The 14,422-nt window shown below is 36.1% G+C and overlaps 3 protein-coding genes across 3 annotated transcripts; 2 read left to right on the top strand and 1 right to left on the bottom strand.

The window, feature by feature from the left end:
* Positions 1–367: 367 nt before the first annotated feature.
* On the top strand, positions 368–4,264 carry LOC108197980 (protein TRANSPORT INHIBITOR RESPONSE 1). The gene is made up of 4 exons (XM_017365720.2): positions 368–582; positions 1,102–1,580; positions 2,301–2,793; positions 3,193–4,264. The coding sequence occupies exons 2-4, from the start codon at positions 1,114–1,116 to the stop codon at positions 3,943–3,945; spliced, it is 1,713 nt and encodes a 570-aa protein (XP_017221209.1). The 5' UTR covers positions 368–582; positions 1,102–1,113; the 3' UTR covers positions 3,946–4,264.
* Positions 4,265–5,610: 1,346 nt separating this feature from the next.
* LOC108198016 (non-symbiotic hemoglobin 1) lies at positions 5,611–7,788 on the top strand. Its single transcript, XM_017365797.2, has 5 exons — positions 5,611–6,493; positions 6,584–6,707; positions 6,948–7,062; positions 7,272–7,388; positions 7,493–7,788. The coding sequence occupies exons 1-5, from the start codon at positions 6,439–6,441 to the stop codon at positions 7,631–7,633; spliced, it is 552 nt and encodes a 183-aa protein (XP_017221286.1). The 5' UTR covers positions 5,611–6,438; the 3' UTR covers positions 7,634–7,788.
* A 690-nt stretch (positions 7,789–8,478) lies between these two features.
* LOC108197973 (helicase sen1) lies at positions 8,479–13,479 on the bottom strand. Its single transcript, XM_017365709.2, has 7 exons — positions 13,077–13,479; positions 11,999–12,580; positions 10,380–11,885; positions 9,881–10,199; positions 9,229–9,490; positions 8,897–9,127; positions 8,479–8,794 (listed from the first exon to the last, which is right to left on the bottom strand). Exons 1-7 carry the CDS (start codon positions 13,197–13,199, stop codon positions 8,707–8,709), a joined length of 3,111 nt encoding a protein of 1,036 aa, XP_017221198.1. The 5' UTR covers positions 13,200–13,479; the 3' UTR covers positions 8,479–8,706.
* Positions 13,480–14,422: the final 943 nt, after the last annotated feature.

The raw sequence follows: 14,422 nt of genomic DNA, 5'->3' as shown, positions 1-14,422 counted from the left end.
TCTTCAGGTTTCCTATCTTTGGTGAGAACTTTGTTTATATTTTTGGATTGTAAGCGGGTGTTGATTTAATGATTGATATTTTGTATGAAATCGCAATTCCGGTCGATAAATCAAACTATACCAGTAATTCAACGAGAATCGATGAAGTAAACATTTGTGTTTACATATACATTATATTTAAATTAAAAATTATCGTTTAAGTGTTTTCACTTAAAAACAATCGATTATAATTTATCGGCTTGACTCGATCATTACTACATATGTCAGGTGACTTTTTATTATCGGATTAATACTTTTGTTAAAAGAAAATGTGAAGCCGAGTTCATATGAAATTGTACATAAACAAAAAGGCAAGATCTTCTTTTCTACTACGGCATTATCAATAAATTTATAGTGCTGCACGACAACTGAGAGACATCATTTCCCAGAAGATTAAAAAAAATTCTAGTACTCCGGGCTACTGCTATTTATCTATAAATTGTAAATTGTGACAGCCTGAATTTTACTAAACAAATTTGTCTTCCAAACTATTTCATCTGATGCAAGCTTAGAGCTCCTCCAGCATAGTTCTTGTACACACTGGTATGTTTTTTTCAATCACTTCATATAATATAGTTTGATGTTCTTAGTATGTTATATATTGATTATCCATCATCTAATGGGATTTTTTTAACATGCACAACAGAATTTGATTAATATATTTATACAATATGTTAAGTGGATTTTGCACCTTTATGTGGTTTTAGTGGCCATGCATAATTTGAGATGCTCTTTATATGTATGTTATGTGATCTTTGAGTGTATATTTCTGCTTAGCTGCTGGCAAATTTTATCTTGATGCAAATCTCGAATACTTGGTTATTTAATTTATAGATGTTGGGAAATTCTTTGAATTTGTGATGATACATAGATAGTTGCAGCCAATGGATCTATAAGTGGAAAATGTTATCTTTGATGCAAATCTTCAATACTTGGTTCTATAATTTATAGATGTTGCGAAATTCTTTGAAAATTTGTGATTATGCATAGATAGTTGCAGCCAATGGATCTATAAGTGGTATTATGTTTAAGGGTAGATCTTGATTTTTATTTGTTATGCAGCTTGGGAGAAATATGGATCCAAGTACAAAGTTAACAAAGGAGATAGAGGTATTAAAACAGGTGCTTCCTCTGATAACATCTCACAAAGATCGAAATTCAGTCTCACAAGTATGCAAAGATTTTTATCATGTGGAGAGGTGTAGCAGGACAAAGGTATTCATTGGAAACTGCTACGCGGTCTCGCCTGAAATGGTGGCCAGGCGATTTCCGAATATTCGGAGTGTTACCCTTAAAGGGAAACCAAGATTTGCAGACTTCAATTTGGTGCCAGAGAATTGGGGAGCTGATGTTCACTCATGGCTTGTAGTGTTTGCGGAATTTTACCCTTTTCTGGAGGAGCTAAGGTTGAAAAGAATGACAGTTAGTGATGCCAGTTTGGAGTTTTTAGCGACTTCGTTCACAGAATTTCGAGCTTTATCTCTGTCAAGCTGTGATGGTTTTAGTACTGATGGTCTCGAGGCTATTGCAACTCATTGCAAGTAAGAGTTCAGATTTATTTTTGTTGGTATTATTATGAGCTTTGAGATCTGCATATTAACAATAATGGATGTCAAGTTCCTCTTTATTTATCAAGAAACAAATTTCTTCTATTTTCATATTTTAAGATACCTTCTGTGTGGTTGGGTATTTGGTAATAGTATTTATATGAACTCTGCTGTTATATCCTTCATTCTGCTTCTTTTTCATTTTGCTTATTACCTATTATGGCGACAAACCAGGGGGCACTAACCGCTAACTTAGTTCTTACTCCCTCTATTTAATTATGTCTAGAATTATAGGTGAACAGATCAGGCCTAATTATTGATATACCCCTCTGGGATTTAGCACAATTATTTTTGTATGGGATCATATCCACTGAATTGTTTCTTTTTTAGCTTTCTATATCACTGTTTTGAAGTTAAGCTTAGTACAGAAGATTGCGTGGCAGAGGGATGCAGGTAGTGTTTTAAGAAAATAGTTGGGGAATGAGACAAAGTTCATTCATCTACATGGTACTTTAACCGGATACTGTTAATTTTCTGTAGACTTTTGAGTTATTGCTAATAAAGTATCATTGATCTTCTCATACGCATCAATCGAATTGTTTTTTTTTGGAGGTCTGACTGTGTACCCACTTGTCTCGTTGATAACATGTTTAACTGCATATATTCTTCGTGATCTAGAACATGCTTGATTTCTAATTTCAAATATTTTGGCAGGGCCTTGACTGAGCTTGACATACAGGAAAATGACATAGATGATGTTAGTGGGGATTGGTTAAGTTGTTTTCCTGAAGATTTTGCGTCACTGGAAGTGCTAAATTTTTCCAGCCTCAACACTGATGTTAGTTTTGATGTCCTTGAAGACCTTGTTTGCAGGTGCAAGTCATTGAGGGTTTTGAAGGTTAACAAGAATATAAGCCTGGAACAATTACAGAGGCTGCTGGTATGGACACCGCAACTGATAGAGCTTGGTACTGGTTCTTTTAATCAAGAGCTAGTACCTCGTCAGTTCCAAATGCTTGAAAGTGCATTTGACAACTGCAAGAACCTAAGCACCATCTCGGGTTTATGGGAAGCTACTTCTCAGAATCTCGCTGCCTTATATCCTGTCAGTGCCAGACTTAGCTTCTTAAATCTCAGCTACGCAAATTTGCAAAGTTCTGCACTTGCCGAGCTTCTTGCTCACTGCTCAAATCTACGACGCCTCTGGGTAAAAATTTCTCTTGTACCACATCTTTTTTTTTTCGAAGTCAAGGGGATCATACTACAACATCTTCTTTAGTTGAATTACTAACATCTAAATGTTTTTAAGTCGGTCACTAGTCATGAGATCTGACATTAAAATCCTGGTATAAGAATGCATATATTCAAATCAAATAGTAACCGTCAGAACTGACATGTCCACAAGATTTACTATTATAAACTCTTAAAAAACCACAGCATTTTATTTCTAAAAACAAGTCATATAAACTTCTAAAGATGTTCCTCTCTAAACGGATAAAGGATAGGATGAAATAGTTGTTATGTTGTGTAAACTCCTAACTTCTACGAAACAGCTGCATGTCGATTGATAATCAGAGCTTGGATCTTCTAATTGTCTTCTATTCAGGTGTTGGACACAGTGGAAGATAAGGGCCTAGAAGCTGTTGGATCTTGCTGTCCTTTTCTAGAGGAACTAAGAGTCTTCCCTGCAGGTCCCTTTGACCAGGATATGGATTATGGGGTAACTGAATCAGGCCTTGTGGCTGTATCTAATGGATGCCGAAGACTTAAGTATGTTCTGTACTTCTGCATGCAAATGACTAATGATGCCGTCGCCACTGTCGTTCAGAATTGCCCTGATTTTACTCACTTCCGCCTTTGCATAATGAATCCCTCCCAGCCAGATTACCTAACAAATGAACCAATGGATGAGGCATTTGGTGCAGTGGTAAAGAACTGCACTAACCTTGAGAGACTTTCTTTATCAGGACTATTGACAGACTTGACCTTTGAGTACATCGGAAAATATGCCAAGAAACTGGAAATACTTTCTGTCGCTTTTGCAGGAAGTAGTGATTTGGGAATGCAGCAAGTGTTGGAGGGATGTCCGATGCTGAGGAAGCTTGAGATAAGAGATTGCCCGTTTGGAGATGCAGCATTACTTTCAGGTTTGGATAAGTATGAATCAATGCGGTCTCTGTGGATGTCAACTTGTAACTTGACAATGACTGGTTGCAAAGAATTGGCAAAGGAAAGGCCAAGATTAAATGTCGAGGTGATAAAAGATGAAGAGACTGATGAAGAGACCGATAAAGTATATGTTTACCGATCTTTAGCCGGTCCAAGAAGTGATGCACCACCTTTTGTAGTCTCTCTTTAATCTACGGTAAGGAATTCTTGGTAACTTAACGAGGCTTTCTAGCTAGTCTTTAAAAAAGTTCAGTGCCAGTCCTTGTAACGCTTGCTCTGTTCAAGCCTATTAAAAGCGACGCCTCTACTTTATATGCACAGTTGAAAATTTGTGAAGTGGAGCAGAGCCGGGGAACTGATTCAAGCTATAGCCAGGTTTAATTTGTTTTGACACGCACAATGTCAGTTGTTTATTGTTTGTTTTGTCGGGTTTTGTGAATGAATGAACTAAAAATTTGATTTCCAAATGTTAAGGTTTATGCAAAGCATAGAAATTGTTGGTTTGGTTCTGTTATTTGTTGATGCAGAGAAAGGACTTTAGGCTCTAAGAATTTTGATGCAATCTCAAAAAAATTCAAATCGAATTCTCATCTGGATAGATTATTTAAAAGATGAATTATCTATGATTTAATCAGAAATATTATAGATATAACATGTATGATGTATTTTTTAGAACTATTCTCCAGTGCAAAATGTAAAGCTGAGGAAGTTTGAGGTATGAGATTTCCCTATTGGAGATGCAGAATCAGTCCGAGGAAGGATTAGTACTCTGTCCGACTCTTCCTCTCATTATTTTTAAACTTTTTTTGCATTGCTCGACATGTATTTTAAGGCATATATAAAATTACATAGTTTCGTAATTTTTTTTTGAAATTTTTCTTTTTTAATAAAAGTTTAGATAGTAAATATTTATTAACAAGAAAAAAAATCAAAATAATTTATCAAATTATGAGAGCATTACAATGCGTGCCGAGCTCCTGTCCCCAATGTACGGAGGGAGTATTAATCAAGCGATCTCTGTGCAACTCACTCTGTAATTCGACAAAGAATTGGCATAGGAATCGACAAGATTGAATGTAGAGGTGATAAAAGATGAAGATAAGGATGAGGAGGCCACTGAAGTTTATGCTTATTTAGTTATTTGTCTTTTGCATGTCAAGAAGTAATGCACCAGTTTTTTTTTTAATTAATACACCAGCTATTGTTCCAAGATTTCTCGGATTGGACAGCAACAATTTAAAATTTCCGAGTTATCTTAAAACTGCAATTGTTTCATAAACTTCCGCTACAAAGACCTTGCAAAGTTAGGTTTTACTCCCTTCCATCCCATTTTAAATGTCCACTTTGCAATTTTCACACATATTAAAAAACAATTAATGTAATGTTTTTATCATCATCTTTCCACAACTAATCAGCTTAGTTTTTATACATATTAATTACGTATCTCATTAATTATTGTGTATTGGACCTTCTCTCACTTCAAATTACACTATACATTCATAATGATTCTAAATATATTTATGAGGTTGTTGGTTGTATTTAATACTATATTGGAAATAGTATAAATTTTACATGGGTTAAAGAGTATGACACATATTTTGGGAAATTTTTTTTTGGCAAAATGGACACTTAAAATGGGATGGAGGGAGTACTAGTTATCTGTTTTTTGTGTTGAACAAAGTAGGACAAAACAGAACTATAGATATGAAACGAGTTGAGATTAAAGACCATTGTGTCGTGGTATGAACCACTGCTTTAAAAACGATTTCAGCTAACCCAAAAATTAGAGGAAGCCAATCACACTCAACCTTTCAGCCACTTTTTACTAATAACCAATAAATTAGAGGAAGCCTAGGGGTTGAATCAATAATAAACAAAACAAGTGGAAATTTGAAAAGACCAGGAGAGAAAAAAACAGAAGTCTGTTTGCATTTCCTACATTTTGTTCTTCTATTGCTCGACTCACCTTGTAGCCCTCTGCAGTTTGTCGGGCATCATTTAGGGATGTATTTGATTGAGATTTTAAAAGATTTTTTCCATTAAAATTCCAATCGAATACCCTCATCTCAACGCGGTATAATATTATATTTAATTGATTTCTTAATTGTTTCTCTCGTATTAATTTAGACTTAAGATTTTAATCTTTGTTATTCTTTATGATTTTTTTTTTTGGATAATTAAACATACCCCACACACCCGTTTTTAACAATATTTGAATACTCGAAATCTGGTGAGGGAGCGAGGGAGATCTATTAAACTAAGAGTCCGTTGGTTCATGTTTATGATATCATCAAATACTGTAAGTTGTACTAACTAACCTGATATATTATCCTCTGGAACCATTGAAGTATACAATTTGTATTTTGTATCATTTACTTGCTGGCATATTCTATATATAATTACCACCATATGGTACTCTCAAGTTGCCAGCAATCAAGATTTCTAAGATGAAGCAGGATACTTCCAAGTTCCATTTAGTACAGGGTTTGGAAAATCATCAAATCCAGGGTGGTAAAGCCCACTGTATTGATATGTCAAAGTTTACTACAATGCATGCATTTGTAAGTTGTCTCTTGGGTGACCTAAAAGATCATCCTTGTTACTCTATATATTGTCTCACACTGTTTGTATCTTTATAACATTCTAGTATAGTAATATACTTTGAAGCCCCTTCATTTGTACTATGAGTATGAATACAAACAATCCTGCTTTGGATGTTACCTTGATCTCCTCCAATGGTAAGTCATTTCGTAATTACATTTCTTTTCCCTTCTTCTACATCTTGATTTGTTTGGTAAATAGGGTTTAATCAGCTTTATATTTTTAAGGTATGCGACAGACAGAAGGTTTGGAAGTTAAAGCTTTTACAGAGGAGCAGGAAGCTCTGGTTGTCAAGTCATGGAATTTCATGAAAAAGGATGCAGCACAACTCGGGCTTAACTTCTTTCTGAAGTAACAATTTTCTCCTTGTCTTATTTTGTCGAAAGCATGACCACAATGACAGAATAGGAGGGTGGTTCTTTATATGCATAATGCATTTCAGTGACTGAGTGTTTGCGAAAAGAGTGAAATGATCAGATGTCCTGTAGCATGATTCTGGTAGCAATAGTTCTGCATAAGAGTCACTTAAAAATTAACACAATGCTGATTATAGCAGTGATGCCATTAATTAAAATTGCTCCAAATTTGCAGGATATTCGAGATTGCACCAACTGCCAAGAAGATGTTCAGTTTCTTAAAGGACTCGGATGTTCCCTTAGAACAGAACACAAAACTAAAACCTCATGCCAGGACTGTTTTTGTAATGGTTAGTTAAATCTATCCTCACCACAAGTGTATTATATGTTCCATGCATATGATATGCAGTCTGCTGAGTTCTATTACTCTATCTCGTATCATGCACCAACAAGTGTATAATTGTGTTAATCCTAAGCTGTGGACTAATTCTGGAAAACAGTTTTTAAATTTGGTTACAGTAACAGTTGATCAATAATTAAAACATGCGCACATTTGCAGACCTGTGAAACAGCAGTACACCTTCGCAAGACTGGAAAAGTTGGTGTTAAGGAATCAACTCTAAGCAAGATGGGTGCTACTCATTCCAGGGTTGGGGTCGTTGATGAACATTTCGAGGTTAGAACTACTTAATATAGCTACACCTTGTTACTAAAAGTAACTTATAAGTTTACCCCGTAATCAATAAGAATAAGGTTATAATGTTCCGTTAATGTGTACAGGTTACAAGGTTCGCATTGCTGGAAACAATTAAGGAAGCAATTCCAGACATGTGGTCACCTGAGATGAAGAATGCTTGGGGTGAAGCTTATGATCAGTTGGTTAAAACTATGAAAGAAAGCACACCTACATCCACAGTATAATAAGAATTGGGCACATGATGACGCGACACTGGTGTTTACCACTTCTACATGTCTTTAAACTATTGCTCTGAACTCTGGTAGTGATTTGTAAGAGCCCAAAGTTTATATTTGATTTTTCATGACATTTCATAAATGAGTTGATCCATTATTCTTGACTTCTATATTGCAACAACATGATAATGTGGTAAATTCATGACATGTATCAATAACTACCAAAAAACACCACAAGATATTAAAAAGCAAATAAGGGTACCTTGGCCCATGACTTGGCTGTGGATTGCCCTCATAAACCCTTAAGGCAGCTAAAGCTAAACCCTCTGAAACCACTGTCTGAATTAGTGCACATAGTATTTGATTGACATGCATAAGCATCCAATCTATTCGAGCTTCCTCACAACACAAGTCTGATTCCCAATTTACCCTGTTAAGTACTATTCCAACATTATTCACAGTCCTATTTACAACATAGGATCAGAAAAATATGAAGCACCCTGAAACTTAAAACTAACTTTTTCACACAGAAACACAATGCTACCAGGATCAAATGACCAAACCCCAGTATGGTTTCTTAAAGAAGCAAGATTAGTTAAATAGTACTTTAGACCTTTTGGTATCACTGTCTGAGAAATACCCCAGAAGTCCAGAACAACCTTAATCAAGAAAATCTGTATGTTTAGAGCATACAGAAAAGCAATCGCTGCTGAGATTTCTCTGATCAGATACTGTGATCAATGCTTCGGAACTGAACACCATAAAAGTGTACAAGTCTGAGAAACTGAACACAGAGAATTTAAGAGACTTGTGTAGGCTGGATCGTTTATGGTTAAATCATTCAAATCCATAAACAGCAGAAAAGCGAAAGCATACAATATGACATAACTCAGTTAGTAATCCAAACAAATTTACAGAACTTTTACATGCGAGTTGTTAATTTATATTGATCATTACATATCTAGAGAAATAGTATGCTGGTTGGATGGAATACATTCAATATACTATGTTACAATAATAAGAGATCTGCTGAAGAAAGCAAAATCTCACAATACTCTGTAAAATCCATGTTTGATAATCAATTAATCATGCCTCCAGCTCCGGTCAGATGAACTTCTTCCATATTTGTATCTAGGAGATGCAAAGGTTTTCCTATCACCGGAATAATTTCTACACATGTGACCAAATCCAGGTTAGATATTTATGCAGAAAAGGAAGAGATAAGGACATCATACAACTATAAGGGCATTGATTATGATTAGTAGAGCTCACCGAGTACTGCTAGGCCATGGTCTTTCTTCATTCCTTAGATTCATTGCAGCAAATTGTCTGGACAAGGACTGTCCACCATCAACCAATGCATCTGCCATAACTTGAGCCAGACCACTATCTATACTAGCATCATAGAAACAGCCCCTCTTCTTTGCATCAAGGACTAAATCCCACCAAATGGTTCCACTCTTTTCCAGTGTTTCTTCATTTCCCAATATTAAGAGGCAATGCCTTCACAAAGTAGTCACATTCTTGTTCAAATTGAGAAACTAAATTATAGAAAGAGGATTTTTTTTTGAATCAGTAACTAATAATATTGTCTATAACATTACCTTGCGCGAGTTAAAGCCACATTTGCTCTCTGATGATTTGCGAAAAAGCCAATATATCCATCTGCATTGCAAGCTACAGTAGATATGATGACCACATCCTCTTCACCGCCCTGAAAACCATCCACAGATCGAGCATTCACACAAAAATCGCTGTCTGCTTCCCTACTGTATGTATCTCCTAGTTTTTCCTGTATTGCCAGAACTTGAGACTTGTATGGCGCTATGCAACCAACACTAACCTTCTGCTTTTTCGATACAGATTCTGCAAACAAGACAGACCATCAGAATGTCTGCTAGGACAAGTGTTAGACTAAGCATTACTATTAGACTCCCTGTAAACTTAGTAACGAAGTTATTACATCATAGTCTCCTTAAAGCAACTCTTAGGCTAATTACTTTACGAGCATAGGTTTAATCAGATTTGGCGCGACAAGGGCAAAAACAATCACATAGTGAGTTTTTAAAAACCGACATTATAGTACCACCACCAGGAAAAAATATCTGTAGAAATTTTTTGAATTCATTTATCCCCCATGGGCAGTATTTTCTCGTAACGTCACCAGTTATGTAATAATCTTCTCTGGCGGACTATAAAGGAAACTCTATTCCATGTGCATATTTCCAATATATTATACATGACAGAAACAAGAACCTTTAAAGAGTCTTGCTACTAGCTCAGCAACCACTGCAACTTCCACTGTATTTTTCCTGCTGTAACTGTTATTGATCTCTTCCCTCCCATTTGATATATTTAAGAAAGCATAAGACCCGAAGCCAAACATGTTTCCTTCGAAGAAATGCTTATGGTTAGTCATTTCAACTACATTTGAACCATTGAGTATTCGATTCTCATAGAAAAACTTATTGGGGAACATGCTTATATCTGGATGCATCCTGTACTGCACGTTCAACAAGTTCTTTTCGAGCAAAACCAATCTTTGGAATAAGCTTCTACCAAATTCAGCCTTTATCTACAAAATAAAGTAAAAATATTAAACTTTTCCAATATTAATACAGTAAGAAAATACACTTTCTCCACTCCTAAATAGATATGCATGTATCAAGAAGTGATGAGCTCAAATTTTCAAGATAGCATCAGACATAAGATGTTATTTGATATACTGCAGAGGGATTAAAATACTGAAGGATACCTTGCTTTGAACCATTGCAGGAAGTTGCCTCTCATCTCCTACAAGTATAGCATGACGAAGACCAGGAAGTTGCAACGGGATTGTAGATTCACATTCTTTGAGTTGTGCAGCTTCATCAACAACCAGCAATTCCACTGGTGTCATGCCCTCGGTATGTAATTTTATAGAGCTGTTGGCAGTGCAGAAGATTAGGCACGCGTTTTTTAAACAGAAACTACTGATCTCATAATCATCCAAGAATTGTGGAACTGTTAAAGTGTCACGAAGGACAACCAGCACTTCAAGGCACTCTGTTTTATTCTTATGAAACTCTTTAGAGCTTATACTATCCCCTTCTTTGATCCCTTTAAATACTTCAGCCAGTCCTGTACTTGAAGCAGCAACTTCTTGCAACAGTGTTTGGATGCAATGAAGTAAAGCAATAGCTTTTATCATTGTCTTTACTACTGTTAGGGGGATAAAGGAGGTTGGCAAATGTTTGTATAAGTTTTGAAGAAGGAACACCAGTTGATTCGCAAGGATATTGTACCTTTTAATGATAAATTCATCCAAAGTCCAGCCCTTCTCTTGTACATTCACATTTTGCTTCTGGGGTTTCTGATCTATACTAAGTGTTGCAGTTTTACAGAAAGTTAACTGATCCTCTCTAGCTTTCTTCTGCTTGTTCACTAACCGAGCAAGAGTCTCACAATAATCATCTCCATCGTCTGCTAGTTGGGCTTTTCCTTTGTTGTCCTTCTTTGGGTTGAAACCTCTCAATGTTTTAGCACCTTCGTCATAATCATTTTCCTGATGAGGTTCGATTTCTTCCTCAGTCAAAAGTTCCTTCAAACCACTGCAAAGAAAAGGTTTTTTTGACTTTAACTTTTGCTTCTTGTTCTCTTCCATGTTTTGAGCACTTAGCTTCTTCCAGAGTTCATGTTCATTTACTTCTCCCTCGTCTTCTTGATCTTCACTGTGACTTGTCTCTTTCAGCGCTTGCAAGTACAGATCAAATCCCTTTTCAGGGTTTTGAAGGAAACATATCATTGATTCTAAGCAACTCCTCCAACGAGAAAGACATCTAGAAAGAATTGGGACGCGTCTCTCCAGCAACACATCAAGAAGTTCTTCATGATCATCAATCTTCATCCGCTCACCATTTCCAAACAAAACTATATCACCAATACCATAAGTATCATGTTCGAGGGCACCCCTCAATAGACTCATAAAACGGGCTGCAACCCCCAGCACTGCAATATTTGTGGGAGCACAAGTCACTGTCCTGCATTTCATAATTGACAAGGCAAAGAGTAATGAAGCAACTGTCTTCGTTTTCCCAGTTCCTGGAGGTCCCCATATTAGTTTTACAGTTTGCTTATGATGGCACTCTCTTGCATTTATACAAGTCCAAACAGCTGATTCTTGTGATTCATTTAAGTTGAAACGACAAATAACATCCTTTAAATCCGATTTTGTAGCATCTTTGGTGTGTTCAGCAAAACAAATTGAACAATTTGCACCAATCTGCAGTCGATACTTAAAAATGTTACATAAAGGCAATATGCAACTAATGAATTACTAGTACCAAGAACTTAACAAAAGAGCGTTATTAACAAATCAAATTGAACTGCTCTTACCATGGAGTCCTTCTTGATTAATTGTTCTATAAGTTTCATGCTTCTGCCTTCTAGCTCGTTGTTCAAACCTTGCCATATACGAATATTTGTTGTCATATTGGTAAGGTGCACTGCGTACATTTTCTCATCCTGCTTCCGTGTAAATTCTGTTCTTCTCTCCACACTCGGAAACAAACTAACTTGCTTTGAGGCTAATATTTCAACTGTATCAGAACTTTCAACCTTGGCCTTTACGACTACAGCAAGAAGATAAGGACTTCTAGGCTTGTCCAGATCACTGATGTGTTTCGGCTTTGTAGTAGTCAAGGCAATGAGATCCCCTACCTCTGGCACATACATTTCTTTGCCATAATTGTTTTGTCCACTGCCTTTGCTTTTGCTCTTCAGAATGAGTGTATAGACCAAGTCTCTGGGTGGATTGAAGTCTCTGGCGGTTGTTAACGAACTTATCTCACGAACGGGAGCAGATTTTACTGACGCCATTTTTGACACCAAGTCTGCATGTGTTTCCTCAAGAAGAGGCAACTTGAATGACTCTGTATACTCCTCTGTGGATGAAAACTTGTCTGGAATTGGCTTCACCTGTTGCTCAGGTAATAATAATTTAGCAGTTCTGTAGTATCTAGTTCTATAGATCGATATGATGAACACATATTAATACCAAAATCGCCCAATCAGCGTATTTAAAATAAGAGTTAACTGAAAACGCATCCCTTTAGTTCCGGCCAGTTGCAATTACTACCTAAACTTTAGATAATTACATAATATATCCCTCAACATATTTTAACGCCACATGTTAGAACCCTTTTCACCCATTTTCATCTATATTCAACTATCAATATGTTAAATTAAAAGGGTAAAGTAGACTCAAGATCCTGTAACCTCACATTAGTTAATTCTTAAGTCTATTTCAACTTTTAATTTTCGAAGTATAAACCCGATCCTTACAAAATTGCCTCTCAACTATTTAATCGTAAACGATGGGCTTTCGAGTGAAGGACGTCTTAACAATTAAACTATGCACAGTTTTTATCACATATACCGGAGGAACATGGGAGATAGAGTTGCAGGTACCAACCTTTCCATGATAGTGGCTATGGTTTCCAAGTGCAGCAAGAGGCCAAGAAAAAACCTCATTAATAAGGCCTCTACCCTTTATTCCTGAAGCTTTCTTTCCACTACTGCTGCTAAAATTATTCATCTTTATGATTTCGCACTGGCTCCTACAATACAACAAGAGAGGGATTTATATGTGTGTGGAGTTGATTCGACTCTTGGTGACTAAGTTTTCATAGTACACAAACATGCACAAGAAAACGTATGTTTTCATAGTCATCAACTGAAGTAGTCGACAAGTTCTTTAATATTCAAAAGCAAAGCAGGTTACACCAGTAAAAGAATCAGTGAACTAAAGGTGAAACAGAAAGGGAGGTAAAGGGAGATACTGAGTTGACGCCAAGTCAAGCATTATTCATTGTATCAACTATGATTTATGCTAAAGACTTGGCCTACTCAAATCAAGATTTGCTTTGTTAGGAAGCAACTCTTTCCATCTTTTATATTTTCCAGGAAATAACGGTACAAACACAATTTGATTTTGCCAAGCTGGGATTTTGTTTATATATGATCATTATTCCCGAATACTTTAAGGGGGCTTTTCGTTAATGTTTAATGAGCTCGATAAATGAGAATTGGAATCTGTAACTTATATCTCATATATTTGTGTTTGGATTAACAATCGTTGTATGGAATGGAAAGCTCATCCATGGTCTTGAGATATCTATTCCCATATCCTCCATTCCATATCTCCGTTCCAATATCTTCGTCACTATTCCCAATTCTCATTCCCACCTATCATTCAAAAGTCACCTAGATTTGCTACTTCGTGCTTAGGTCGTTTTTCGGTGAAATTAAACAAAATAAGTTCATATATTTTTAATATTTGATCCTGAACCAAAATGCTTCGCATGTGTTTCCCTAGAAAACGGTTTTACTTCTATGATAATTGTTTATACAGAGAGTGTCGATGAGATGAAAATTGAACCAAACTTTTAAGTAAAATACAATGTCAAACAAATATTAGATAATTTCATGAAAATCCTAATTTTTTTTCTTCGAAACTGAAGAGATGATATAATTCAAATCATGAAAAATTACATCCATAAGGGTGGAACAGAGCATCACTCTTTGAAATCAGACAAAGAACTACAAAGAACTAGCCTGCTAAGTTCGCTGATCTCCTAACAAAATAAACCAATGAGGACCGGGTCCTTTACAATAGAAATGCAGTCCCTGATAACAGATCCAAAATAAGAAGTATCATTCAGGTTTTAACGAAAAGCCTGAAGAATACTAAGAGCGTATAGTTCAATATACACTTATGAAACCTGCATCTTTTTTAGCCACGATAGTGCCTCCCGGAAG

The sequence above is a fragment of the Daucus carota genome, chromosome 8 (genome assembly GCF_001625215.2).
Source record: "Daucus carota subsp. sativus chromosome 8, DH1 v3.0, whole genome shotgun sequence".
Taxonomy (NCBI): domain Eukaryota; kingdom Viridiplantae; phylum Streptophyta; class Magnoliopsida; order Apiales; family Apiaceae; genus Daucus; species Daucus carota.
This window is presented reverse-complemented; position numbering and strand designations above follow the sequence as displayed.

What these genes read in the sequence shown, in the direction of transcription:
- LOC108197973 (XM_017365709.2), bottom strand. Translation starts at nt 13,199, where the DNA reads ATGAATAATTTTAGCAGCAGTAGTGGAAAGAAAGCTTCAGGAATAAAG. An exon ending in TAATCAAGAAGGACTCCATG is followed by an intron (nt 11,886 to 11,998) that starts GTAAGAGCAGTT and finishes TATCGACTGCAG; the next exon opens with ATTGGTGCAAATTGTTCAAT. An exon ending in CCATGGCCTAGCAGTACTCG is followed by an intron (nt 8,795 to 8,896) that starts GTGAGCTCTACT and finishes TCACATGTGTAG; the next exon opens with AAATTATTCCGGTGATAGGA.
- LOC108198016 (XM_017365797.2), top strand. Translation starts at nt 6,439, where the DNA reads ATGAGTATGAATACAAACAATCCTGCTTTGGATGTTACCTTGATCTCC. An exon ending in GGGCTTAACTTCTTTCTGAA is followed by an intron (nt 6,708 to 6,947) that starts GTAACAATTTTC and finishes CCAAATTTGCAG; the next exon opens with GATATTCGAGATTGCACCAA. An exon ending in CCAGGACTGTTTTTGTAATG is followed by an intron (nt 7,063 to 7,271) that starts GTTAGTTAAATC and finishes GCACATTTGCAG; the next exon opens with ACCTGTGAAACAGCAGTACA.
- LOC108197980 (XM_017365720.2), top strand. Translation starts at nt 1,114, where the DNA reads ATGGATCCAAGTACAAAGTTAACAAAGGAGATAGAGGTATTAAAACAG. An exon ending in GCTATTGCAACTCATTGCAA is followed by an intron (nt 1,581 to 2,300) that starts GTAAGAGTTCAG and finishes ATATTTTGGCAG; the next exon opens with GGCCTTGACTGAGCTTGACA. An exon ending in CAAATCTACGACGCCTCTGG is followed by an intron (nt 2,794 to 3,192) that starts GTAAAAATTTCT and finishes TCTTCTATTCAG; the next exon opens with GTGTTGGACACAGTGGAAGA.